Below are 26,051 nucleotides of genomic sequence, written 5' to 3'. Positions count from 1 at the left end.
AGAACACTGTCAGTTTGCTAGCCGGGACCGAGGGAACCTGATGCACGTGTTGCTGAGACATTCCTGCGGTCGGCTTGGATTTTCCGTCAGTCCCCACACCCCTTTTTAAACACACATACACTACACTATAGAAAGGCATGCGCTGGATACTTGAATGCAGAGTGCACACACACACACACACACACACACACACACACACACACACACACACACACACACACACGGAATAGAGCCATATGCATGGGCTGTCGCTCAGGACTTAAATTGTGAGCTTTCATTTAGAATGAAGCGGACGGTGGAGAGCCGGCTCACATTGATCTGATCAGTTAAGTGCGTATTTATACACATGTATGAAAATGAGAACTACAAAGGAAGCAGTTGAGAGTGATTCATCAGGCTCAGCCTTACGTTAAAGCGCAATGTGTGCATAAGCTTGTGCTCACACACCTGTGAGTGTGCATGTAAACACATGCAAAATGTGTCTGATGTAATTCGGTGCCTCTGCTGAACCCGAAGAACACAATCGGTTCAAAAATACAGGTCTGATGAGGAGACATTCCCACGGCTACTCAGGATCGTGCGCTGTCAGTCAAACTGACTTAAACATTGACACGCACACACTCCAACGACACATAATGAGAGGCTTTGCTGGCATCAGTTATGCCCCGGCTTGCCTTTACTTTAGACACAGTAGGGTGCCGTGTCTGTCACAGGGTCGGTTGCCAAAGGTGCAACTGACACATGATGTTTACCGGTCACATTTATCAGCTGTTGACTAGGCAAGTACACAGAAAAGTATTTTCATGTCATCTGGCATCTGAACTGATCCGACTGCACGCTGCCTGCTCAGCACCAGGCGGCAGATGGACAAAGTTAGAGGGTTAAAGGGTAGGATTTTTTTGCTCAAGAGTCGGTGGAGACCAAAATCAGAGCTCAAAAGCGAGCGAATAGTGATCAACTTAAAAGGGTTTTTTTTTGCGTGCCCTCAAATGGCAAAGGCAGCCAGTTCAAGTTTAAATGTCAGCTGACCCAGGCTGTTTCACTCCCATGCTCCCGGTCAGATTGTCCCATGGGAAAGGTTTATATAATCAATTACTCCTGATTTAATTTATGCATACATGCCTTTCAGTGAAATAGGAGGCCGCTGTAGAGATTAGGGCCTGTTTTGCTACAGTTTCTGTGACTGCTCGGTTGGCCTAATCCACAGTGAGAAAAGGAACAATGAGCCTGGGTGTGCACGCAGGAGCTCTCTTCAACATACTAATGGGCGCTCTAAAGAGTGTGTGTGTTGTCTGTCGGCTGTGTGTGTGCGTATTTGATTGTGCGTAGTTGTGTATAAATGAGTTGTGGCTGGATTCCCAGAAGTCCCTGAAATGTTGAGGGTCCTGTATCAAGTGCCGGAGCAGAGCGGAGGAGGGACTTCCTGGCAATGAGCCATGTGTGTCAGTGAACGGCATCACACGTGTCACTTCCTGTCCGCCGTTCTCTCTTTCTTTGTCTCTCGCTTGCTTTCACTCACTTTTTCTGCTTCTAGTTTGGCCGATAATGATTATCTTGGGAGCTTTTGTGCCATGCGGCATTTAGGCTAATTGTAGAAGGAACCCGTCTGGAGTTCGTTCCCATTCGAGTTCAAGTAAGTTCATTTATCAGCTGTAACCTGACTTACTCTCGAAATCTCAGCATGTGATTTATTTAGTTTTTCACAGAAAATGCACAGCCAAAAGCCTTTGTGAAAATGTAACACTCATCATCACAGATAGCAGACTGCTGGGCAAGGAGATACTCCCATAATTGATAACACTGGCTGCACAGACAATGTCATTCTTTCAATAATAAAACGCAGAACAACAAATTGTTCTTGAAATTATGAATCGCAGAACAGCAGGGAGAACTTATCACAAGTCCGGACACAACCCGCACAGTAACAATAGTGCGAAGCTGAACTCTAACGGTTCCTCTGGGGTTTTGTTGTGGTTCCTTTGAAGAGCTTTCCAGTGGTTTGCTTCACTGATCACCAATAAGTCCTGTTCCCAGTGCATAGTGCAGTTCACTCATAAAGTTCAAACAAACCCTGCAGCCTCTTGGTGAATCAGGGACACAATTGTACCACAGTATTCAGCTGCAAGGAAAAAATAACCCACCAAGTGCATAATTTATGTAATCCCAACTCATGTATATAGAATTCTGTGCAGGCCCTCACTCTCTTTCTGTCACAGCTACCTTGTTAGAGGCTCGAGAGAAGTCAAGATGTGTAGCAATCAGATTTGTTACGCTGTTCAATTTGCCTATCCCTTTTTGCTTTGAACTGTCTGAAAATCATCTTCATGCTATCGTAAACATGCGGCCAAAAATGCAACACATCAAACTGATCAAAGGCTGGCTGCAACTTTTACCTGCGTGACTGTCTGAAAGGCACACAATCCAACTCCTACATGCTTGTATGCACATGGTGTGTAGCCTTTATCCATGTTTGCACCCCTGTCAGCGAGGTGTTTTCGACAGCTCAGTCCCCCTGGTCCCCACTGTTCACCCGCGGGCCCCTCACATCTCACCCTCGATAGCAGCCTGCATCCTCTGGGACGGTCTGCGCCTCCGGTCCTGTCTGACCCAGCCTAATCTCTGTGATGGAGCATGGTGGCCTCAGTGTTGGCTTTGACACATTGCTCTGTTTAAATCAGCCGTTACGACTTATCGGAGTATAAATCTAACCCCGGCAAGCTTTGACGCAATCGTTCCACTTTCAATTTGCTTCCACATCTAGATCCCATTCTCTTTTATACGACGGGTCTGTCAACACCTTAGGCCTCATGCATGTAGCCCGGTGCTACCGAATGTGTGAGCCTGAACATGTGGCGTATCTGTGTGCGACTGTGTGTTTGCGCCTATGAATGTGTGTGTGTGTGTGTGTGTGTGTGTCTGTGTGAGAGAGAGTCATGGTTCGTGGAGTGTTGTGTTACATCCATAAGGCTTACGTCACCTGACATGGATTTGACTGCTCGTTCCACAGCATTTAGTGGCTGGCCAGCTTCACCCCTGCATGTGTGTTTTTAATCTTTCCCTGATTTTTTTTTCCCCTTTTATTATTTAATAACTCCCACAAGGGGTGTGATCACTGTATTCTAACTTGTAAGATATGAAATGCTTTAGTTCATGCTTAAGTTGATCGCTGCTTAACGGCAAGCGTCAGATTTCTGCAGCAAGATTGTGGTAAATGCACTTTCTATTGCATGAAAAGCTCGTTGATAAGGAGAAAGCGTTTCCTTACTTGACACTCTGTCTTAGAGCTGCTGAGGTGAAGGGGCGGGGCTTATGTTTGTGCTCAGGATATTGTTTTGCATTGCACTTTGCCTTCCCAGACGATGATTATCAGTGAGCCCAGGTTCAGGGCAGTGCTGGTGAATGGCTCCCTCTAGTGGCAGAAACAAATCATTACTCTGTTTGAGATTAAATGAAAATGATTGCTATTTGTCTGCTTTCAGGATATCAATGTGTGCATTTTAGAGAATTACCCTGAGTGCTCCAACCCCAGAGTCTTCTACATCATCCCCTACTTCTGTGGACAGCATCCTCAATGCAGGTAACGTCACACTCTCCACTTGCATGACTAAGCATTTTGATGTTTTAGACACGTTTGGTGATGTGTTCTGTTTTTGTCTCTCTCCACCAGGGAGCCAGGAGTATGGGCACTGGAGAGGGCCAAACAGAACGTGCTGGAGAACTACCTCCTTGTTGGCATCCTGGAGGAGCTGGAGGACGTTCTGCTTCTGTTGGAGAGGCTTTTACCTCATTACTTTACAGGAGTACTCAACATCTACAAGAGCCCTGGTAGGTATCACAGTTTCCTTCAAAAAAATCGAAGTTTGGCAAATGTATTTTCCTTAAAAACGGATTCCTGTCAAGCTGACTTGCTCTTTCTACAGACTATAGGAAGATGGGGAACATGACCGGCACAGTGCGCAAACACACACCCACTCTGGAGGCCCTGCAGGTGCTGTACCACCGAATGCGCTACGAGTACGAGTTCTACAACTTCATCCGTGACCAGTTCCACCTCATGAAGAAAAAAATCGGCCTCAAGTCTGTCTCCCAACCCACCGCCTACTCACCCGCCTTCCTGCGAGAGCTGGCCCTCCGGACCCCGGAGCCTCTGGATGAAGACGAGGATCTGGACACAGACCTGGAGGATGCCAACAGCTGGCTGGTCCATCCCTAAGGCCTGTTTGATGAACAGTGGATGTAGCCAAAAAAGAAAAAAAAACACTGATTGGCTAGAATTGGCTGGAGCTAGCTGGAGGCAGCCTGGGAGCAAAGGGGAGCCTTCCCCGTCTTTCAGCAAGAAAAGTGAGGTGCGTTTAGGGTTGTGCGGATCCTGACGCTCATGTTTGTACGGGCTCTGTTTTCCATCTGCAATAGACTCCTATCACGACAGGCTCAGCACTGAGGACTACAGGGGTTGAGTAATTGGAAGGACAAAATGCTCTATTTAAAAATTGACCAAGGACAATGGGAAATGATGTTAAACTCAATTTGCGTGACTCAAGTTTTGTTTAAATTTGAGTATGTTTTTGAGTTCTTCTATGTCAAAAAAAAAAAAAAAATCCACCATTGTTGTAATCTCCAGGAGAGATTAGTGAGGGTAGCTAAGATGTGGATAGGTGATGTGTTTGGACATATTCTAAATGTTGGTCACTGGGGTGTTTACTGCAGGAGAGGACTTCAGAGACATGTCCCAAGAGAGAGGTTCATACTTTATGAAAGGGTTGATGTCCTAAAAGCTGGAATGGGAAATGGTATTCACAAATAAATAAGTACCAAAACCTTTTTTTTTTTTATATATTAGCTGTTTAGGACTGTTCTAAGTGCCAAACCTCGCTAAGAGTTCCAGTAACTGACAGGAGCCTCTGTGCACAGCTGGTGGAGTTGTCACATAGTCAGGTCAGTTATAGTATTGGTTTATAACATTTTGTTTCATTTGTAAGATATTATTAGGTATAAATGAGGGTTAAACAGTAAGCACTCAGTTATGAATTCAGAGAATTCCAACTATGTGTGCATGAATGATTGAGTTTGACCAAACCAGCAGTGTGTTATAGCATAGATTTATTATTTGGAACAAGTCATTTGTTGAGAGTGTAGGCTGGGTTTGGGGTCCGACTCAAAAAGGCATATGTGGAGCGCCATTTGTTTTAATCCAAAGTTTAAAAGATTGAGTTTGCCAAAAACCAATGTTTCTACTGCGATTCATCACGAAACTGTATGAATATACTGCACTTTTTTCTGAGGAGACTTTTCCTGGAATTTCTGCAGCAAAATGGGAGATTTGGTCACACAACTGAAGACTGATTTCAACAAGGATCACGTTACCATTCAAGGGTTCGCTTTTCCCTCTCGAAATATTATCATGCAAGTGTGAAGTGCTACCGATCCGAGCTAACGCTAATCCCTTATTCTCCAGCAGCTATTATGTTCTTCATCACTCGTGTAAAATCCATCCAGAGAACAGTAACCATAAGCTAACATGTGACTGTCATCTATGAATTTCACTCTACCATCCTAATCTCCATTGTCCTTACCTTCTCATTGTCCTGGTTTGTGTTCCGTGTTTCCTTTTTTTGTCAGTTTAATTTATTATTTTGTATTCATTTGCATTCCAGATAAGACTCTCAGGAAGGAAAAAAACAAAACAAAACATTTGTATCTTTGGTTTCTGGCGGCTATGAAGCTATTCTTGGCATTTTAAGGGTGTCTGGAACTGGTTTACATCAACAGCTGAAAACTGGTTAACAAAAACTAATGCATTCCATCATTTTACAGTCTTCAAAATAAATGTCCTCTTAACTATTGCAACTTTGTCTCTGCTTTACTTTGTGAAAAATGTGTATGAAGAACTTTGTTGTGGCCTTTTCACCCCATCAGGAATGCTGCAGCCTGCCGATGAACTCCCATGCTGCTGCACATATCAGATTTATAGGCAGCTACTAACAGAGCAGCCTCGTGGTCCATACCATCCCTTTCCTCTAACACCCATGGTAGTTCTCTCATCCCTGCAGCTGCCTGTCCATCACTCCAGCCGACCTCAAGCCATCTTCCCTCTGGCTCCCCAGGTGTGAAATTACCTTCCCTGCTCTAGTCAGGGACAACACAGTCTATCCTCTGATATGGAAAAAATAAGGAACATGTCATGTCTTCCCTCTCTATTTGCCCCTGATCTTGGTCCTGCTGTTTCAAAAGAATTTTTGATGATGCGCTGTGCTGACACAGGTGCTAACGCTGTGTCAGCACAGCGCGCATCATCAAAAATTCTTTTGAAACAGCAGGACCAAGATCAGGTGCTAAACCTGTTACCTTGCTATTGTTGCCTCAATCATGCTGTTCCTTTCTACAGTTTACTTGTAAACTTTGCAACTGAGAAATTTCACTTTTTCCAGCCACTGTCGAAGTTGCATGACGTGCAACTGTGTGAATACATCACCAAGCAAAACTGTTCTCAGCAGAAAAGTAGGAGTAAACATTAACTCACTAATTCACTTATTATTAAAAAAAAAAAAATGCAACTCTGCAATAGCTTGCCTTGATTTAGTGCAACACAGCCTTAACAGTTATGATCACAAATAACTGTAGGATTACGCTCCAGATGTTTTCAGGTTGATGTAACTCCCAGCCATGACCATGTCCTCTTTCCATTTTTGCTGGAACACTGCATTTGAGTAAAAAAGTACAGTTTGTTGATGTTGAAACCCAATGTTTTTGTAGAGCTAAAGCATCTCCTAAAACCCTGAATAACAATTTAATGATGGGATAACACTGGCGGTTTGAAAAATATCTGAACAGTAGTTGAACATTTTGTGTGCGTGCGTGCGTGCGTGCGTGCGCATGGTCCACAGTTTAGCCCCTGCTGCAACCCTTCCTCTGCGTCTTTCTTACAGTCCGAGCACTTCTACTTCTGTGCTCTGTACTTGTTAGGACCCTCACTCCCTCACTCATCCCCAAGCCCTTAACCTGAAAACAAAGTCATAACCCTGAAGAAGTAAAAGCCTGACTCACAAAGTCTACAGCTCGATTTGGTCCTCACAAAGATGTATTTTAACTACAAGTACACACACAGTACACAGTACAGGGAGTCAGCATCATGACAGAACTGGAAGTTCACATTAGCAGCCTGGTTGTTTAGGTTCAAGTTAAGTGCATAACTACAGCTTTTCCATGCACACACACACACACACACCCACACACACACACACACACACACCCACACACACACACACACACACACACACACACAGTCGTGTTTCCATCACTTCTGGAGACATTACATAGACTTCGATTCATTTCCTGGACACTTAGCCTAACCCTAACTATAACCACTACTAGCCCAACCCTAACCTTACCTTAGCTCAGATTTACATTATGGGGACCTTCATTTTGTCCCTACAATGTGACTGTGTAAACAGATTTCTGTCTCCACAAGGTGAGTAATACATGGCTACACACACACGCATACACACAGCGGCCATGCATCTGCAGAGTTCAACTCCAAAGCTGAACACAGAGGGGTTGTTCATGTGCTGGGTGTTGCAAAAAGGGAGCCGGTGTTATGGCAGCGAGGACCTCCTCTCCACCAGCGAATAGGAAGTTGTTAGTGTTGGTGGGCTGTTCCCAGATCTGCTCTATATTCCCCGTACGACAAAAATAGAATCCCTACTTTTCCAGCACCAGGTTGAACCCTCTGCTTTTACAGAGAGAGAGAGAGAGAGAGAGAGAGGAAGAAGGAGAGAGCTTTTAATTCACAAAGGAGCTCATTTATCAAATGAGATCTTTCTCAGTATCACTGCAGAACTGCGGTTGTTACAGCAGATACAAGTACTGTAAACAAGACAGAGTTTAAAAGTGCACTGTTGAAATGAAGACGCCAACAACCTCATTAGATTTAGTTTCCCACCATGAAACAAAAATAATACTAACAAACTATTCATATGAAAAAGAAAAAAAAAATCATGCTGTTGATTATGAAGCTGATCAGAATTGAATAATGAACCTGAGTATTTTCATCATACTCTTGTTGATTAAATTAAAGCACCACTCTTTGATATGAAACAAAATCACGCTAGTAGTATGCTAAGAAAGCAGGTGAAGACACTGCTGTGCTTCATTCCTGTCTTTGGTCCAAACATCTGGAGATGACATCTTGACTCTTCAACATATATAATGTAGTACAACGATATACAGAATCTAGATTGGATACAAAGAGTATGCATGTAGAGAACATGAAACCAGCTTTGACCTTACCAACACACACACACACACACACACACACACACACACACACACACACACTAGATAATAAAGTTAAAGCTAAGCAATGGCATCATAAATGAGAAGGATACTGTAAAACTGAGTGTAAAAGGAAAAGATGTAATCAGAATCATTTCACAGTGATATCCAAAAGCGAGTGACCTGAGATTTAAAAGAAAAGCCTTGAAAATAACAAAAATGTGACTTTAAAAATAAGGCACTTCTTCGTTATTAAGACAAAACATCCTGCTGTTTAGATCATAGAAATGCCATGTATGATATTGTGTGTTTGGAGTACCATTGCAAGCTTTAACGCTTTAACGCTATATGTCGCAGACAGAGAGGCATAGCCATGATCTGCACTGCCGATTACTGTTTCAGAGAGGTAACTACATCACAGTGCAGAAGCTGACTGCTGTATCGCTAATATACTCACACTCACTTCCTTTTTTTTTAAAGGGTAATTCCAGTTTATTACAACTTGGGTGTTACTTTTGCCGTTTGGGCCAGCAGTCCAGCTAGCATGCTCCCAGATCTCAGGGACTTAGTTTAGTAAGCACAAAGTTATCATAACTACTAGACATGATGGGCAAAACTTCAAAAATATGACTGATGTTTGTCACAAACTGAAATGATCCTTCAATTTACTTCATGTTTCCTTTCCAATACACAGATAGCACTTGATTTTTTCCATAACTGAATTCATTGATTGCTGTGTTCGCACTGTATCTATGACTCATCACTGACATCTGTATGTGTGCAGGAGGGCGTGTGTAATGTCTGATCCTCAAGTTACTGAACTGTTGGTCACTTTGCCAAACAAAACGTCAACAAACACGTCATTTCAACAAGTTCTGAACAAAGCTTTCTCTTTTTCTTTTTCATTTTCTTCCAACAATCCAATAAATCAATGATATTACTCCTTCAGTGTTTTTGGCAGCTGTCACCTCCTCCCTTTTCCTTCATTTTTCTTTCCAAAGCTTCTCTGTGTGAATCTTTTCTCTCTGGTTTTCCAGCAGTGTACAGCTCAGGCCTTTGCTTCATGTTGGTTCATCTCCAAGCGGTCCTCTGCATCTTTATTGCCCAGGGTGGAGCTCTTCTTGCTGGGCTCGCGTCCTAGAGCTTCAGCCTCTTCCAAGGTGGTTGTTAGAGGTTTGCCCAGGGTCTCAGGCAACAACAACGTCAGCACTCCAATTACGAAAGCCAGGATTCCAACGATGAGCTACACAGAGGCCGTGGTGAATAAAGGAAAAAATTAATTGCTTATTTGTTTTGCTGCCAGGGAACTGTTGCAGATAAACCAGAACAAAGACGGTACAAAGGTGACAGAGTCAACAAGGTAATAACAGGTTATTAAATATTAAATAATATCTGAGCCAGCCAAGAGAACAGGTATACCTGTGGTAGGTAGACCCAGAACTCTGCCAGATACACACAGAAAGGGGCCACCACACTGCCGACACGGCACATCATACTGCCACTACCCACTGCCAGAGACCTGGAGGGAGATCATACACACGGTCAGCAGCATTAGAAAAGACAGATTTCATACATGAGGCCGGAAATCATCTGAAAACAACCATCATATCTGCAGCTGTTGCCTAAAACACCGTTGATTCAGTTTGTTCTTACCTGATGATGGTTGGGTAAAGCTCACAGGTGTACAGGTAGATGAGACCAAACGCAATGGCGATGGCAAACTTCCCTGTCATACAGAGAGCAATGGCCAGCGCATCGATGTCCTGTGGAAAGGGATAAACAAGATGTTTATTCCATGTTTCATAGTATAAACGGGACCTTTAGTTTCATCTTTTACACACCATTTTGAACTTAAAGAACCTTAAAGAAACCTGTGAATGATATTACATCTGATTTCATCATACACAGAAATATAAAAACCTTTGACCTTTTCATGAGACCACAGACTCCATTAATAGTCAAGCTATAAACAGCAGCTCTCTTACAGCGCTCTATGGATGCTTGAACTGGAGTTTACGCTGATTTGATTTCATTCTAAGTAATACATAGAAGGAACATAAAAACAGGTTTCAACATAATTTGGAGTCGTACTTTTCTTTGATATGAATATTCTGGTCACCATTCAGGGTTTATTGGGTCATCTAGTGATACCAAGTGCGTTCAGCCCTGATGATTATCTGTCTCATTTCTGATATTATCTGTTATTGTTGCATAATAGTTAATTATCTGGAGACTGTGATGAAGAAGGGCGTTTGATCCCTGACAAGGACAGAGACACCCCCTGAATGCCTTGAGTAATGTGAATGAGAAAGTCAGGTAAAGGTGGAGAATCATCTGCCTCTATGTGCTGTTATTTTTGCTTATCTGGACATTCTTGTTTTGATATGGCATACCAAGAGTACGCCACAGGTTGGCATGCTCTTGACATGCTATACCAAAACAAGCACAGCACAGCACAGCACAGCACAGCACAGCACAGCACAGCACAGCATGTCCAGAGCATGACACAGGCCGGTGCCGAGCAGCCTGCAGCCTGGAGTTTGAATGTATCGCATCAAAAGATATCAAAATTGTCATTTAACTTTATCCCAAGGGTGAGTCATGCCACTGTTAGCCATGTACTGGGGGCAAGAAGTCTGCTGGAAGATTCCAGTCCTTTCCCCAAGGTTGGAATGGGGATCTGATATGAATACATGCTGTGACTGACGGCCGATCAGTTTCTCCAGAAGCAGGCTAAAGTCTTTTTTCCGGGCCTCAGAGCCAGTTTCCTTTGCAGAATGTGAAAAGATCTAGTGTCAATGATAATCTTCCTGTCACTTGGATGTGTAGGCAGCAGCTCTGTTAGCTCTCTGACAGATGCATCATTCATAGTGAGATTTTCAGTCTTTGCCATTCTTCCACACTTGGTTATAGAATCCCCAATCAGACAATCAGACAATCATGTCTGGCTTGTCAGGTGTGGGTTTGCTAGTATTATTTCTGGCCCTCGGCTCATCAGTTTGGGAGTTAGCAATATGTCTCCTGGCCCTCCGTCTAGCAGTGGTTTTGGGGCTGTGTCTTAGGCCTTAATGCTCATGGTGTGATTAGTTTCCCTGGCATCAACATTGATTCAGAGTCAGTGGGTCATAGCTGTTTTGCAATGAGAGTTCAGGTGGTGGAGTGAGCGTTGGTGCTCTCTTGTTTCATTTCTTGCTGGATTTGTCTTTGCGGTGGATGACGTCAGCCCCTGCCTTGACTGGAGTGCATGCTCTCAGTCTGGTGCCGCTGCTGTGCCAGTGAGAAGCATCATCAGGGGAAGTTGGTTTGGGAGCCTCAACAGCTGATCCAGTGGTGTTAGGACACATCCAGGGCAGCATGTCAGCCAAATCTGTGCAGGATACTCTACAGCTGAAATAATCCTGTCTATTGAAGTCTGTCCATTTTCAGCACCTTGTACAGAGGCCGCTGCAGAGCCGATGAATTGCTCGTTCTCACGTCTTTGATGCAGCGTTTGATCTTCCTTTCGAGCCATACGGTCAGTCGCCGTCGCTCACTCTGTGCGGCTCACAGATTTTGTCATGTTGTCTCCATCCTGATCCAGGGTTTCCAGTCACAGACACAGCAAAAAGGGCTTGTGCTGTTTGGAGGTCACATTCGCACGGTACTGAGACATAATAAAAGAGATGCCTGTGATTTAGAAGTATCCCGGACCCGCTCTTCAAAAACTTTGGCAGAAAACAAGTATATGAGCAAAAGAATGGAAGCAAAGCAGAGAGCAAGCAGAAAAAGCCTGAATATATACTGTAGATACTATGTTGATTTTACATATTTAATGGAATGGAAGGGTTTTATGTTTGTACACATTTGAATGAGGTCCTTGCATTGCCTGTTATACACCATACACACATCTTGAACTGGACTGTGTGGACTGTTTACACAGTCACAATGTGGGGACTTGCCTTCGTTATGGAAATAAAACTCAAGCCCCCATAATGTAACTCAATACATTTTCGGGTGAAGACTGGGGTTAAGGTTAAGGTAAGGGTTAGGGTTACGCAAGCAGCGGCTATGGCTATGGTTAGGGAAAGTTTCCAGGAAATGAATATAAGTCTATGTATGTATGTGTGTGTGTGTGTGTGTGTGTGTGTGTGTGTGTGTGTGTGTGTGTGTGTATGTGTGAATGTAACAGTGTAATACAAGCGCAAGTGAAAATGTTCTTGGAAAGTGAGCTGCAACGCAAATAACTGTTGGACCAAATCCAACAATTCAATATCTGTTAGTTAGTAAATGTATCTAACATCTACAGAGTTTAACCGTGAGGCTATGGCGTGTTTGCATGGTACTAGCAGTATGCGACATATGAAGCCACGTGTGAATATTTGGCACCGACACAGGACTGTTGGCACCATCGGACCATGGTGGTAGGAGCCAATTTTTTTTGTTTTTTTTGTGCAGATGCCAGTTATACCAGAAAGGTTTAGCAGTGTGTTAACAGTGTGTAGTTCTGCGAAAAGTATTAGTGGTTATATAACAGACTGGGGTCAGTACAGCCACTGAAATTAGTGTAAATAGGCATAAATGCAAGACCTGAAAGACCTAGCACTATAAATCCTGCTAATACAGCACAGTTTAGCTATGTAGATGAACATAGCATCCACAAGCAAGAGCACTCAGAGTAGCTCTGATAAAAAGGGAGACTGGCATCAGTGCGGTCTGAGACAGCTGAATGCCTATTTGCTTTCTCGCTGAGAGTTAGATGAGAAGAATGATAACACTTTCCATACTGTTGTCACACTTATGCATGTTTGTATGTTCACAGACACGTCAATGCTACACTATCACAGCTCAGCCACCCAGCAGCAAAGCACACACAGAATCACACACTGTCATGAGGTCGAGCGACTGTCACCAATGGCTGAGGAAGTGTGCAAAATGATTGCAGGGCATTTGCAATGTCACTATCAGAAAAAGGAAGCCACTACAAAGGAAGGAAGAGGTGATAAGATAAGCTACCCCTCTCATTATACTGAAGACGGCCAAGATGACAGGACCTAGTTTTTGAACTGGTCTGATTGGATAACAAAAGAATGTGAATGTCTGCTGTATGTGGACCCAATCAGTAGAAAGCATGTTCATGTATTCTATTATTTGATTATTCACTGTCAAACTGTTCAGTACTTAATTATTTTTGAGACTATGGCACCTTTACTGAGGTGAGATACATTTGTCAATGAAGTTTGTGAGAGAAAGTTACATCACTCTGTTGTGTGTGAGTGTATATAAGCCTGCAGGGGGAGTTCCCTAAAATCACGTCTTCCTGAGAAAGTTACTGCAGTGACACGACGACTCTCTTTCGTTGCTGTCTCTGCGATTTTTCTCTGCCCACAATAGCTTTCAGTGTCAAAGGTCGTATTTACTTGGACATTATGCACCAGCTGTTTGCCAACTGAAGCATAAGCAGTGCTAATTTGGGTCAGAGCTGACGCTGTAACACCCTCAGGCTGGCATTATGATGTGAACTGCAACTCAAAGTCCTCCCTTCCTTTCACTATCAGGCTGTTAATCGCAGACAGTGGTCATTTTAAATGACTGTCACATTCTCTTTTAAACTCTGTGATTTATATGAATCATTTTACTTATCTATTCATGGTGTTGCGGCCTTGTATTGACCTGTGTGTGTTGATCTGTTGCCTCTGACATGTACCTACCTTCCCTGTGAGGTTTGGAGTTGTATGTATGGACTGGGTGAGCTGCAAATGAATTGCCCTTCTTGGGAAGTTGAATCTGTATCTGAGCTCTGAACACACACATTGGACACTGCATGTGTTGTACATCAGGGCTCAACAGTAACAGTGGTCTTGTGGCCTAGGGCTCTCTCAGGGCATTAAACTCAAGAGCTAACAGTCCAGACAGATTGGACCATAAAAGACTTTAAAAATAGCCCTGTGTTACAGTTAGCTACTCCTATTTCTGGCTTTCCCCCAACTCCCCACAACTAACAGTCACATCTTGTTGACGGACGCATCGTTGTTGCATGTGTAATGCTCCAAATGGAGTTGGAAATCAGGATTTAACATTTAAGTGCTAAAGATGATGGTGGCGGTACTCAGATAAGTAAAAGTACTGATACCACACTGTAAAAATACTGCATGAATGTTGCTGTAAGTGTAGTCGGGAAAATGTGCTTTAAGTTTTACTGCTATACATCTATATTTATTACATCATTAGATTATTATTATTATTACTCATGCATTTATGTAAAAGTTGGAGTTTGGAATTGGTTGAGTTGGGGCTAACTTTTAACTAGTTTAATACAGGACTGCAACTAATGACATTATGGATTCATCTGCTGACTCGTTTCTTATCTTTCATTAATTGATTGTTTGGTTTGTAAAATATTCTACGACATGATTTTTTCACTACAGGGCCACTAAAAATTGTGTTGGAGCCAGTAGTTCCTAACCCTAACCCAAACCTAACCCTAACCCTAACCCCGACCCTAACCCTAACCCTGACCCTAACCCTATGATTATTGTTAGACATTAAGGTTTAATGATACCAACGCTTAAATTACTTAAACATATACACATACTGTCTCTCATGCACACACTCTCAGTACATACAGCAGGGACTACGATGATGAGCATGCAAGCGACCCCGGCCAGGAGCAGGGCAGGGGCGCAAGTCTTCTTCCTGCCAATCCGGTCCATTGCAAAGCAGCCAACCAGATAAGAGGGGAGCTCCACTGCACCTGGAAATAGCCAATCACATCAGAGCTCGGTCAGAGGTTATCACAACACTGACACATTGACACCGAGACACTCTATCTAGGGGACCTAAATAACCGGCATCTGAAATGTTGTTGAAGCCCAGTCTCATAAATGTGCTCTACTCAGTGTCTCCAGATACTGGACATTAAAGGAGACATATCAATATGTAAATACTGTACATCCTCTGCTGAGCTGATCAAATGTAATTCCCAGACATTACTTGCACCAGATCTACAAGTTTATACTGGGAGATACCTCGTGCTTTCAAAACATCAGTTCTTGATTTGTTTAATGAAAAAATGCTTTATTCCAGTACAAATCTTATTTTCTCTTTTCGATGGAAAACCACAGAGACACTGTTGAGCTCGCAGATGGATGGCTTTAGTTGTTCTTAATTGCTCACAGGCTACTCTGACCTGCTTTGTTTCCAAAAACAAAGCAGTAAACAAAGCCAATCTGGAGAGCAGGAAACATCTCACTGCCTTCCCAATAACATTCTCCGAACTAATACACGACACCACATGAACGAACTGTAGCACAGTGTACAGCACAAACATTGCAAACAGGGTATAGTGTTAAAGCTGACAGTTTTAAATAGCACTTGACTCAACTTGGTAAACAGGGCCGGGACACCTAAGAGGGCTATTTGTTTACACAGGAAGAGATCGTTATTAGATTACACAGGCTACCTGAAAAGACCCCAGGCTCACGGCACATACACTGAAACAGCCATGAATTTTTAAAAAAAGTGACTCAAACCTGCTCTGTATTAAGACCGAAAGTCTGTAAAGCAGCTGCCTAATCCCTCTATAAACACGAATACACCTATGATTGGACGACATAAGCAGGATGTTGTGGTACTATGGGAGAAATCTATGGATATGAGGGTTAGGGTTAGGGTTACCCTAACCCTAACCCTCACTGTCCTTCACACTTGGCATTGATGGGACTTGGGTGTCAAAGTGAAAGACTGACCAGGAGTTGCATCAACTCACTTACCAGCAAGGAAGAGGTTAATGTACTGGTTTCCTCCAAGGTTGACTGAGCCTAAAGAGAAGACATAGTAGCCCAGGCTGCCGATGAACCAGATGGCCCACACTGTGCACGTACGGCCTGCCATCCTCCAGCTGCCGAACAGATCCAGGATGGACAGCTTCTTTTCAGACTGCGATGGTCGCTCCCCCTCCTCCTCTTTCAGTAGAGCTCTGCCGTTCTCTTTCTCCTCTGGCTGCAGGAGCTCCTCCACCTTCAGCCTGTAATCAATGCCGTTGAAGCGGGCTATTGCTTCCAGCAGGGCCTCAGCTTCCTTGTAGTGGCCCTTGGCCACCAAGTAAAAGGGCGTCTCAGGGAACTTCCAGCAGAAGAGCAGGAAGGGCGAGGTGCATATGGAGAGGATGATCTGGTAGATCCACCAGACCCGAACCAGGTAACCAGTCAGAGCGACCGTCATGATGCCGACAGCAAAGGCAGCGTGCACATGCATAGAGGTCCATGTGCGTACCTTGATGCCGGTGAATTCTGTGACATAGACAAACACCACCACGAGGTAGCCACTGGACACCTGCCAATAGCAAAGATGGGAAGGAGGGACATGGATAAAAGTAGGAAAGGGGAAGGTGGATTGGCAGATAAAATAAGGAAAAGAGTGAAAGAAACAGAGAGGGAGGAAAGCACAAAGAGATGAAGATCAATATACAGGCAAAATATACTGAATACATACAAACTTTTAAAGAAAGAAACACACATTTTTAATTTACACATTACACAGAATGGTCTGGTTGTTTAGTATTTAAGGATTTGAAATGGAGCACGTCTTTCTTTTAAGCCACACATTCAGCAGCAAGCAGCTATGGGATAAAGCTATGTGCCAAATGTAAGAGTGTGACAAAAGAAATTAACGAAAAAGTCAGAAAACAGTTGCAGTCTACAGCTAACATTAGCCACTGTAAGCTGCTGGTCATACCAGACCGAGTCAGACTGCAGCAGCCAAAACCCTGAATGTATGGATCTGAGCAAAAGTGAACTCCATCATTTACGAATTCAAGTTTGAAACGTTGTAAAAGTTACATAGTTATATTGCTTTCAAGCTGAAACTGGGGGCGATTGCTGCTCGAGTTGCTGTTCACTAGACCAAATCGGTGCCATCTGCATGCATATACAGTCATCCTAAAATGTAGTTTTATGCTGATGTATCTGCAGGTACATGCTGTTTTCAGACCTCGGTGCAACAGGTTATAAGTCCCTGCTCATAAGACTGAATCTGCACTTTGCTGAGCGCGCTGTGCAGTGTGAGTGCACCCTATCTCAGAGTCTGATTCTGTGTGGAAAAACAACAGCTGGAGCTGAGGACAGGGGGGATGGTAGAAGATGGAGAGGAGGGAAACAGTGGACAGATTGTAGGGGCTCATTCCGCACAACCTCACAGCCATGTGGACTTGTAACCGTAAGAACTCCCTTCCTTTGCCTTGTAAACATGTTATTTTATGTGCATTTTATTATGTGTTACTCACCACCAAACCTACCTGCTGTACTACTGTTAATCTCATAAATTCCCCACCATTACTTACTTTCACCACGGTGGTCTGGGAATTCCAGTCTGCTGAACGAACTGACCTTTAACAGTTGGGGAGTGATTTCATTTGTGAGACTGATTTCCTTTTTAAGCACTTAGCTAAGGGCTTTACAACATCAGCTCAACTCAGTCGTAAACGCAAATGTCATATACATTATTTCTCAGCACTGTGCGAGCATGACCTCCATTAGGACGGACAGAATACGGCAAAATCTGTGAGCTGCGTAGACTGTGACACTGCACAGCTTGAAAAGACGATTCGAAATGCTGCATCAAACATATGAGAACGAGCAATTCATCGGCTCTGCAGCGGCCTCTGTACAAGGTGCTGAAAATGGACAGACTTTGATAGACAGGATTATTTCAGCTGTAGAGTATCCTGCACAGATTTGGCTGACATGCTGCCCTGGATGTGTCCTAATGCCAATGGATCAGCTGTTGAGGCTCCCAAACCAACTTCCCCTGATGATGCTTCTCACTGGCACAGCAGCAGCACCAGACTGAGAGCATGCACTCCAGTCAAGGCAGGGGCTGACGTCATCCACCGCAAAGACAAATCCAGCAAGAAATGAAATAAGAGAGCACCAACGCTCACTCCACCACCTGAACTCTCATTGTAAAACAGCTATGACCCACTGACTCTGAATCAATGTTGATGCCAGGGAAACTAATCACACCACGAGCATTGAGGCTGACAAAAACCAAGGAGACATATTGCTAACTCCCAAACTGATGAGCCGAGGGCCAGAAATAATACTAGCAAACCCACACCTGACAAGCCAGACATGATTGTCTGATTGTCTGATTGGGGACTCAATATAACTAAGCATATAAGAATGGCAAAGACTGAAAATCTCACTATGAATGATGCATCTGTCAGAGAGCTAACAGAGCTGCTGCCTACACATCCAAGTGACAGGAAGATTATCATTGACACTAGATCTTTTCACATTCTGCAAAGGAAACTGGCTCTGAGGGCCGGAAAAAAGACTTTAGCCTGCTTCTGGAGAAACTGATCGGCTGTCAATCACAGCATGTATTCATATCAGATCCCCATTCCAACCTTGGGGAAAGGACTGGAATCTTTCAGCAGACTTCTTGCCCTGAGTACACGGCTGCTGACTTTGGCACGACTTACCCATGTGATGAAGGTTAATGATGTCTTTTTGGAACTGGTAAGACAACTTTAAGCCTAATAAGGTACAACCAAACATCACTGGGGGCAGGCTGCTCGTCGCTGACCTGTGTCATACGCGTGGTTTGCCAAATCAAAACAAGACTGCACTAATAAGCGCAAAAACAACAAAACATAGACAGTCCGTGTCACTCCACCTTTACCTGACTTTCTTCTTGACATTACTCAAGCATTCAGAGGATGTCTCTATCCTAGTCAGGGATCAAACCACCCTCATCATCACATTCTCCAAATAATGAACTATTAAACAGCAATAACCACTGACATCATCACTGAGGCGTCTATCAGAAATGAGACAGACACTAGGCTGGTTCCTTTTCCACAGTAGTGATCTTAAACAGCCGAAGGCTTGGTCAAACACATCATAGCAATCACAGAACATGTAAACACATGTAAATGAAGCCACTCATCAGTATGGTAACAATCTGGACTTGACTGTGTTTTCTGATGCCGAAAGAAAGAGGAAAACTGGGCTCACAGTTCACTGTAATATATACAAAGAAGCCATGATTGTCTATAACAAAGCAACACATCTGGCAAGAAAGGATCAATTTTTCAAGATTATTACAGAGAATGCTGTGACCTCTAGATTATTACTACTCAACTCTGCCCCCAGCCGTCTACACTTCTCTACATCAAACTGTGAAGAACTTGCATCGTTCTTCAATACAAAAATAACTTCAATTAGAGGCAGCATTGCTACTGATGTGAATGATGAGTTCAACAAACCCTGTCAAACAGATGTAATCATGGGAAAATTCACCTGTATCACATTAGCTGAGGTCTGTAAGACTGTCACTGAGTCTGTCGACCACATCGCGTGTTGACCCTGTACCTGCAGCATTTTTAAAGCAGGTGTTCGACAGTGTTTCACGTCATCCCTTGAGCATCATAAATACATCTCTGCAAACAGCCATCTTCCCAGCCAGCTGTTATAAAACTCTTACGTGAGAAACCCAGCCTAGATGGTAATGCATTCAACAATTATAGGCTGATATCCAACCTTAGATTCATCAATAAGATACTGGAAAAGATAGCTTCAGTGCAAACTCTGAAGCTTGGCTATTAACCAGAAGCAAACGCACACATATAGTACATACACACACTTAACTCACCATGGCAAGGAGGAAGCGGAGCACCACAAAGAAATAGTAGTTTCCAGAGAACGCTACGGACACCCCGAGCCCAAACTGGCAGAGGCTGGTGAACATCAGGATCCTCACACGACCGACTCTGGAGAAAAGAGACACCCATGCAGGGGGAGAGAGGGAGAGAGTAGCTGAGTTAACGAGTCCCAGTCAGCAATGCATTGAAAAAGAATCATTTTATTATCAAAGTTCTGTTGGGACTTTTAGTTGCAGCAGTACAGACCATTATTATGTAGGCACTGGCTTACAGTACATATTCAGATACAGCTGCAGAACCAAAAGCTACGCAACTGAAGTTCTGCTGTAAGATCTTAACTGTGGCAAACGGGTACAGATCATTTTCAGATGATCACACTAAGCTTGAAACTCTACCTCTCCAACATTTTAACACCAACATTCTCGAGCCCTTTGTTTAGAGTATAACACAAACACGGGTTTGCACTTTACCCTCAACATGAAAGAGATGCTCCACAGGCCTGCCGCCTGCTCAGTGTAACTCACAGCCACCAACAAGCAAAACTTGACTTCGTAGTGTGAGCCATCAAGGCAACACTTTGATTAAGCCCAGGCCATATAAGCATTCAACCATCAGTCATGGATAAGAAGCATAAGACCAGAGGATGATTAACCCGTCCATAATAACCATCAGCACTTAATTATTACCTTATCTATCTTACCTCTGTTAGTGGGATCCATTTTTTAAGATAGGTTGGGCAGACATCAAAGCGAGAGTACCCTGCACTCTGACTGTATCAGGCTAAAGTCCGACTTCTACATGCTGAACACTTCAGTCTTGGCTGAACAGCTGGCTGCTGTTTGGACAGATCAGCTGATCTGACCAAAGTGTGCCCAGGCACCTTTTGTTTCCTGCCTCTCTCAGCTCTTATTCCTCCCTTTTTTTCATCCCTCAGTCCCATCAGCGAAGCCAGCCGTCCACTTTTCCTGCCTGACTGTCACTCCAATCATCCCTGTCCCACACCTCCATGCTTGTGAGGCCACCATGGGTGTGCACCCAGTCCTGTGCTCACACATCAACCACCGAGCTTGGGAAAGAACAGCATTATGTTAAATGCTGCTGCAGGAGAGCAACAATGTCTCCTGAGTCTGTACTATTTGCACTTATGCCTCCATGCACAAGTGAAAAGAACTTCCTAATGTGGTGAAACTGCACTCCATGGGTCTTAAATGACATACTTTGCCTCCCATGTGTGAATTGTCATTCTGCAAGACAGCACCCACCCCCCCCTCCTCCAGCCCGTGCTCACCTGTCAGCAAGGTCCCCAAACATCAGCGCTCCAATCAGCACCCCCAGCATGAAGGTGGGTTGGCACAGCTTGGCCAGCCACTCTCTCGCACACACCAAGTTCCAGTCCGTCACTATGCTCTGCTGAACTTCAGTATGGTCGAAAACAAAGTCCTCCTCGCAGGCTCTCACTGTCTTGTTGCCATCAAAGTCGTACGTGAAGCCTATTGGGTCGATGCGCAGGGCGCACCGGCACCGGCTGAGCTCCCACTGCTCTCCCTCAGCCGTCCTGACCACCAGGGGTCCAGTGCCCGGATTGAAGACCGGCAGGAAGTCTTCCAGAGTGGATCCCGTCAGGTTACCATACAGGACATCAGTGATGTTGCCGGGCACGTTGCACACGAAGTTTGGCGTCTCCACTAGGAAGACAGACGCCAGGTAGTGGATCCCACAGGCCACAGCCTGGAAGACTGCTGCAAAGTACAGACATGCCTGATATCTGGAGAGAAAGAAAGTGCATTAAAAAGGTGCTCAGCGAGGAGCAGAGGAAGGGATCTTCATGATTTGGCAGCAGACCTTTCGGTCTCCCATTTAACAGACAACTGCAAAAAGGTGACCGAAACAACTCATCCTCCAATGAACCTTAAAAACCTGTTTGTGCTTCTGCATTGAATATCCATACTGATCTCTGCCCAGGTGCTGATTTGTTCAAAAACAAACAAACATCACAGAGAGCACTAGATTTTAATAGAAATTTTGACTCAGTATGTTTGACCTTGCTGTGAACAAGTAAAATGATCTCACCTTTACTTTTACATAAGCTTTATCTTAAATGCGCTTGACTACTGAGAACAACAACAAAAAAAAGCAAAATGCATTCATTAAAGAGGGAAACACTTGGTAAAAGTGTAACATTCTGGCATTTTTTTCTTCACAGCATGCTTTAAATGGAAGAAAACTTGATAAATAACGCACCTCAAACAGAGATACAGCGTTAGCGCTCATGACTTTTGAAATACTTTTCTATTTTTAAAAAATACAAAGGGGACATAGAAGTTTTTCTAAGTGGAGACTCATCCATCAATAAGCATGATGAAAATATTAAAAAGTACTGCGCTCAACTTCTGAAACGTAAGTAAAGAGGATGAGCTCTGTTCGTGTTTATTTTCAAATGCGCATTGGTAACATGGAATAAAAATAACTTCAGACGTTGAGAAGTTACTATTGCAGAGCTGCTGGTGATGACAGCCCACCGCAAAAATACACCCCCGAACTCATCACACACCAAAGCAAATAACTTAATCAATCTGGAGACGATACCTTTTAAAATGTCCAAGCTCGTCAAATATTCTCTCGACGGTCATTTTCTCCTGAGTTTGCGCGTCAAGGCTCCCGGTGCGTCTCTCTCTTTCCCGGCTGGCCCGTGGGTCCTGAACGCTTCAACAACAAATAATGAGCTGTGGCTCTCACGGAGAGGTGTGGAGGTAGGAGGAGCGCACACACGCTCATACACACGCACACAGGGGGTTCGCTCTTAACCGAAGTGTCAGCGGGAAAAGAAACCGGCGCTCTGGATGGAGACGATGATGTTTTGGAAGGCCACAGAGAAAGGTTCTCATTAAATTGAGTTTGTTGTTGTCCGTTCTGTTTACTCTCTCCCTGACTGCATCATTTCAACTCTCTGAGTAAGACATTGTTTTGGTTTAAATCCTCTCTGCGCATTTACTGGTCCGTCTGGTCACTATAAACGGACCCTTGATTACATCACACATTCTCATACAATTAAGCAATGGCGTAAAGCGCGTGCTCGGTCACAGCCAGGTTATTGTGATTGAATACAGAGCATCTGAGGCCTCTGGATAAACGCTCACATGTGACCCAGTGACGTAGACAGTATCAGTCTAGACATAAAACTGTTTATTCTGTTGTAAATATTCTGCCCTCATAATATTCACAAAGTGTTAACACCGGGCCTCTGACACCACGGAGCCATATTTCTTCCAGGGTTTAACCCCCCTGTCAGGATCAACCTTTTAGTGAAACAAACAGCTGCTGCATATGTCTGGCATTTACAGCTTAAGTGCAGTGGCATTTGCCGCTTAAGTGTAGTGGTAATGAGCTGCTACATTCATAATCCAACACATGGGTCCCAGTTAATCTCGCTTTTCATGTCTTTCACTTACTAAATCAGGGCTGCACAGCTGTGCATCAAACTAAATGTGAGACATGGAGTCAGTGTGGAGTCACAGCTCGCGTCACCTACGTGTAACGCTCATTATTTTCACATCTGAAAGAGACAAGAAAAACAAGTGCACTGCCTCATCCCTCTTTTACATTCTGCTGCACTCCTTCAAGAGAGGTTGTTTAAGGTCTTTTTGAAAAATCAGACTTGAGGAGTGACTGCAAAGTGAAGCAGAGCAGCTGCTCACTGTGGCTGAAAACTGGTTTCTATAAAACTGACTTAATAAAGTAGTAAATTGTTAAGAAATTGAACCACAAAAGAACCTATCAGAGGTTTGATTGATGTCCAGTGTGTTTAACAACACTTAACAAGAGCAGTATGAGCTCTTTTTGTTATAAAAAAGATGGAATAGAGACTGGATTTGGATGTGCTTGCCCATACTATATTGTCATAAGATATGGAAGGATAAATCACACAGTGATAAAGATCCATAAAGGTTTTTCTTGATATGTCTTACTCTCTGTAAAAGACCAATTTGTTTTACAGCTTCACTGGATGCAGAGATGTGTTTTTTCCAGTTGATCATCAGTGATTTCGCCTCAGACCTGAACATGGGAAACATATTCAAGCACATTACTAGCTCTGAGAATAGGGCAAGGTGATCTGATGAGCTTCTATTTTTAGGTTTGAACATCATATAAATACTCTTTTTAACATTAAGGGATAGGGCTGGACAGCAGGTAGTGTGCGTGCCTCACAGCAAGAAGGTCGCCGGTTCAATTCCCGTGAATTTCTGTGTGAAGTTTGCATGTTCTTCCCGTGCATGCGTGGGTTCTCTCCGGGTACTCCGGCTTCCTCCCACAGGCCAAAACTGGTGACTCTAAATTGCCCCTAGGTGTGAGTGTGAGTGTGAATGGTTGTCTGTGTATATATGTTGCCCTGCGATCGGCTGGCGAGGGTCCAGGGTGTACCCCGCCTCTCACCCGTTGACAGCTGAGATAGGCCCGTTGACAGCTGAGATAGGCTCCAGCCCCCCCGCGACCCCGAAAGGGATAAGCGGCATAGAAAATGGATGGATGGACATTAAGGGATAATCAATATGTTCATCTTTATCTGGTGGAAAGATATTGCAATCGTTGGCATATAAAATGAAGAGCACTTCATATAAAATGAAGAGCACTTCTTTTGATATCAAATGCAAATCATTGATGCGAGTAAGGAACATTCGGCATTTATCACTATCAAATGATCGATAGCTGGCAATCCACCAGCTCCATCAACCAATAAATTAATCAGCTTGACTCACAACACGGAAATGAAACGATACGGTGAGTTGTGTGTGTTTGCACGTGTGTGTGTGGTGGGGAGGGAGGGTTTGATGGGCATACTGCACTAATTAATCTCAAAGGGTAAATGAGACCTTTTCTGACCTTCTTGCTCCAAAAATTCAGCCAGAATGTAGAAGCCTCACCTCTGTGTGTGTGTCAGTGTGCATTCAAATCCATGCATTTGTGTTTCATTTTGAGCTGTGCTACATTTTTGGCATCCGATATTAGACACACCTACCCCCCCCCCCCCCCCCCCCGAAAAAAAACAAACAAACACACAGGCTAATTCCTGATACGAAAGCCTCTTAAACTCAAAGTCAACCTCTCTGCGCCTCCTCTTCTTCAGCCTTGGATTAATAATTGATAAATGCAGTAGTTGTGGCTGTATTGACTTAGCGTTACCTTGCCTTGGCTGGATTCAGCAGGATAACACCTACAAACTATGAATGTTTGCTTTTGCCATCACACTGACTCACCATCTGCTCCACTTGCTCCAATGGGAAACACTCATACAGTAGAGGCATAGGGGCTTTCCATGCTGACCGGCAACTTAGAACCAGTCTGCAAGCTTGAAAGTAAGAAAAGGTTTCAACATTTAATGCTTTAGATGTGACATTTAAACTCCAACAAATCATTTGCATGTCATACAAATGTTTTGCTGGTGTCTGAATGAGACTTAACTCAGAGGATCTGCAGCCTTTTCTAGCCTCTTCTTGCTTAATGGCACAGGCAGATGTTACTGCTGTAAATCAGACAAAACGCCGGCAGAGGTGTCGTCTTCCACGTGTATGCCAGGCGGCGGCGTTAAAGACTGCACCTATAAAATCATATTTGTTTTGGGTAATAGATCATATATTAATGGATCATATATTAGGCTATATCAGTGATTAGCTCTCTGGAGAGCACAGTCCAGTGCGTGCTGCTGACAGTGGCTGAATTCCTCACCGCTGGAGTCTGAGAGCTTTCTGCTTCTGAGCCTCTCTCTCTCCCCTCACGCCGACCTGTCACCTTTTGTTTGCTGTCCACATCCTTACTTGTTTTCAAAGGTGTTGAGAGGAAACTGATAAAACATTGAGTCATGTGTCACTGAGGATAAAAGGCATCTTTGTTGAGGCTGCTTTTGCACGTGTCCTGTTCTGCTTTCTTATTTGTTGCGTACGGAAGAAAAAACGCTCACAGATTTGTTTTATGGCCTCTGATTTATGTATTCTTAATCAGTCTTGAGTTACTCAATCTGTCTGTGATTTACAGTACTTGTTGTTTTGGGTTTTTCCTGTGTGATCAGATTATAGTGACAGAGAATGGAGTTTTAAGTGTGCACTATTCTGGCGCATACATTCTTTTAATCAGACTTTGTGTACTT

At 43.8% G+C, this 26,051-nt stretch overlaps 2 protein-coding genes across 2 annotated transcripts in view; one reads left to right on the top strand and one right to left on the bottom strand.

Moving 5' to 3' along the window:
• usta (uronyl 2-sulfotransferase a) overlaps positions 1-5,845 on the top strand; it is a 50,543-nt gene extending 44,698 nt beyond the window's left edge. The window contains exons 6-8 of the mRNA XM_070986699.1: positions 3,480-3,577; positions 3,668-3,825; positions 3,921-5,845. Of these exons, the coding sequence (XP_070842800.1) occupies positions 3,480-3,577; positions 3,668-3,825; positions 3,921-4,213 (549 nt within the window). The 3' untranslated portion in view covers positions 4,214-5,845. The remainder of the gene's footprint in view (positions 1-3,479; positions 3,578-3,667; positions 3,826-3,920) is intronic.
• A 3,235-nt stretch (positions 5,846-9,080) lies between these two features.
• Positions 9,081-23,018, bottom strand: slc22a16 (solute carrier family 22 member 16). The gene is made up of 8 exons (XM_070987441.1): positions 22,499-23,018; positions 21,201-21,677; positions 19,903-20,020; positions 16,020-16,581; positions 14,874-15,001; positions 9,925-10,034; positions 9,691-9,790; positions 9,081-9,514 (listed from the first exon to the last, which is right to left on the bottom strand). The coding sequence occupies exons 1-8, from the start codon at positions 22,540-22,542 to the stop codon at positions 9,320-9,322; spliced, it is 1,734 nt and encodes a 577-aa protein (XP_070843542.1). The 5' UTR covers positions 22,543-23,018; the 3' UTR covers positions 9,081-9,319.
• Positions 23,019-26,051: the final 3,033 nt, after the last annotated feature.

Source organism: Chaetodon trifascialis, chromosome 19 (genome assembly GCF_039877785.1).
Source record: "Chaetodon trifascialis isolate fChaTrf1 chromosome 19, fChaTrf1.hap1, whole genome shotgun sequence".
Lineage (NCBI taxonomy): Eukaryota > Metazoa > Chordata > Actinopteri > Chaetodontiformes > Chaetodontidae > Chaetodon > Chaetodon trifascialis.
Note: the sequence above shows the minus strand (reverse complement) of the source record. Positions and strands in the feature narration are given on the sequence as shown.

Bases quoted from the DNA above. Each gene is read 5' to 3' on its own strand.
- slc22a16 (XM_070987441.1), bottom strand. From the start codon at position 22,542: ATGACCGTCGAGAGAATATTTGACGAGCTTGGACATTTTAAAAG. The intron at 9,791-9,924 runs GTAAGAACAAAC...ATCTCCCTCCAG, and splicing joins CTTTACCCAACCATCATCAG to GTCTCTGGCAGTGGGTAGTG. The intron at 9,515-9,690 runs GTATACCTGTTC...GCCTCTGTGTAG, and splicing joins TCTGGGTCTACCTACCACAG to CTCATCGTTGGAATCCTGGC.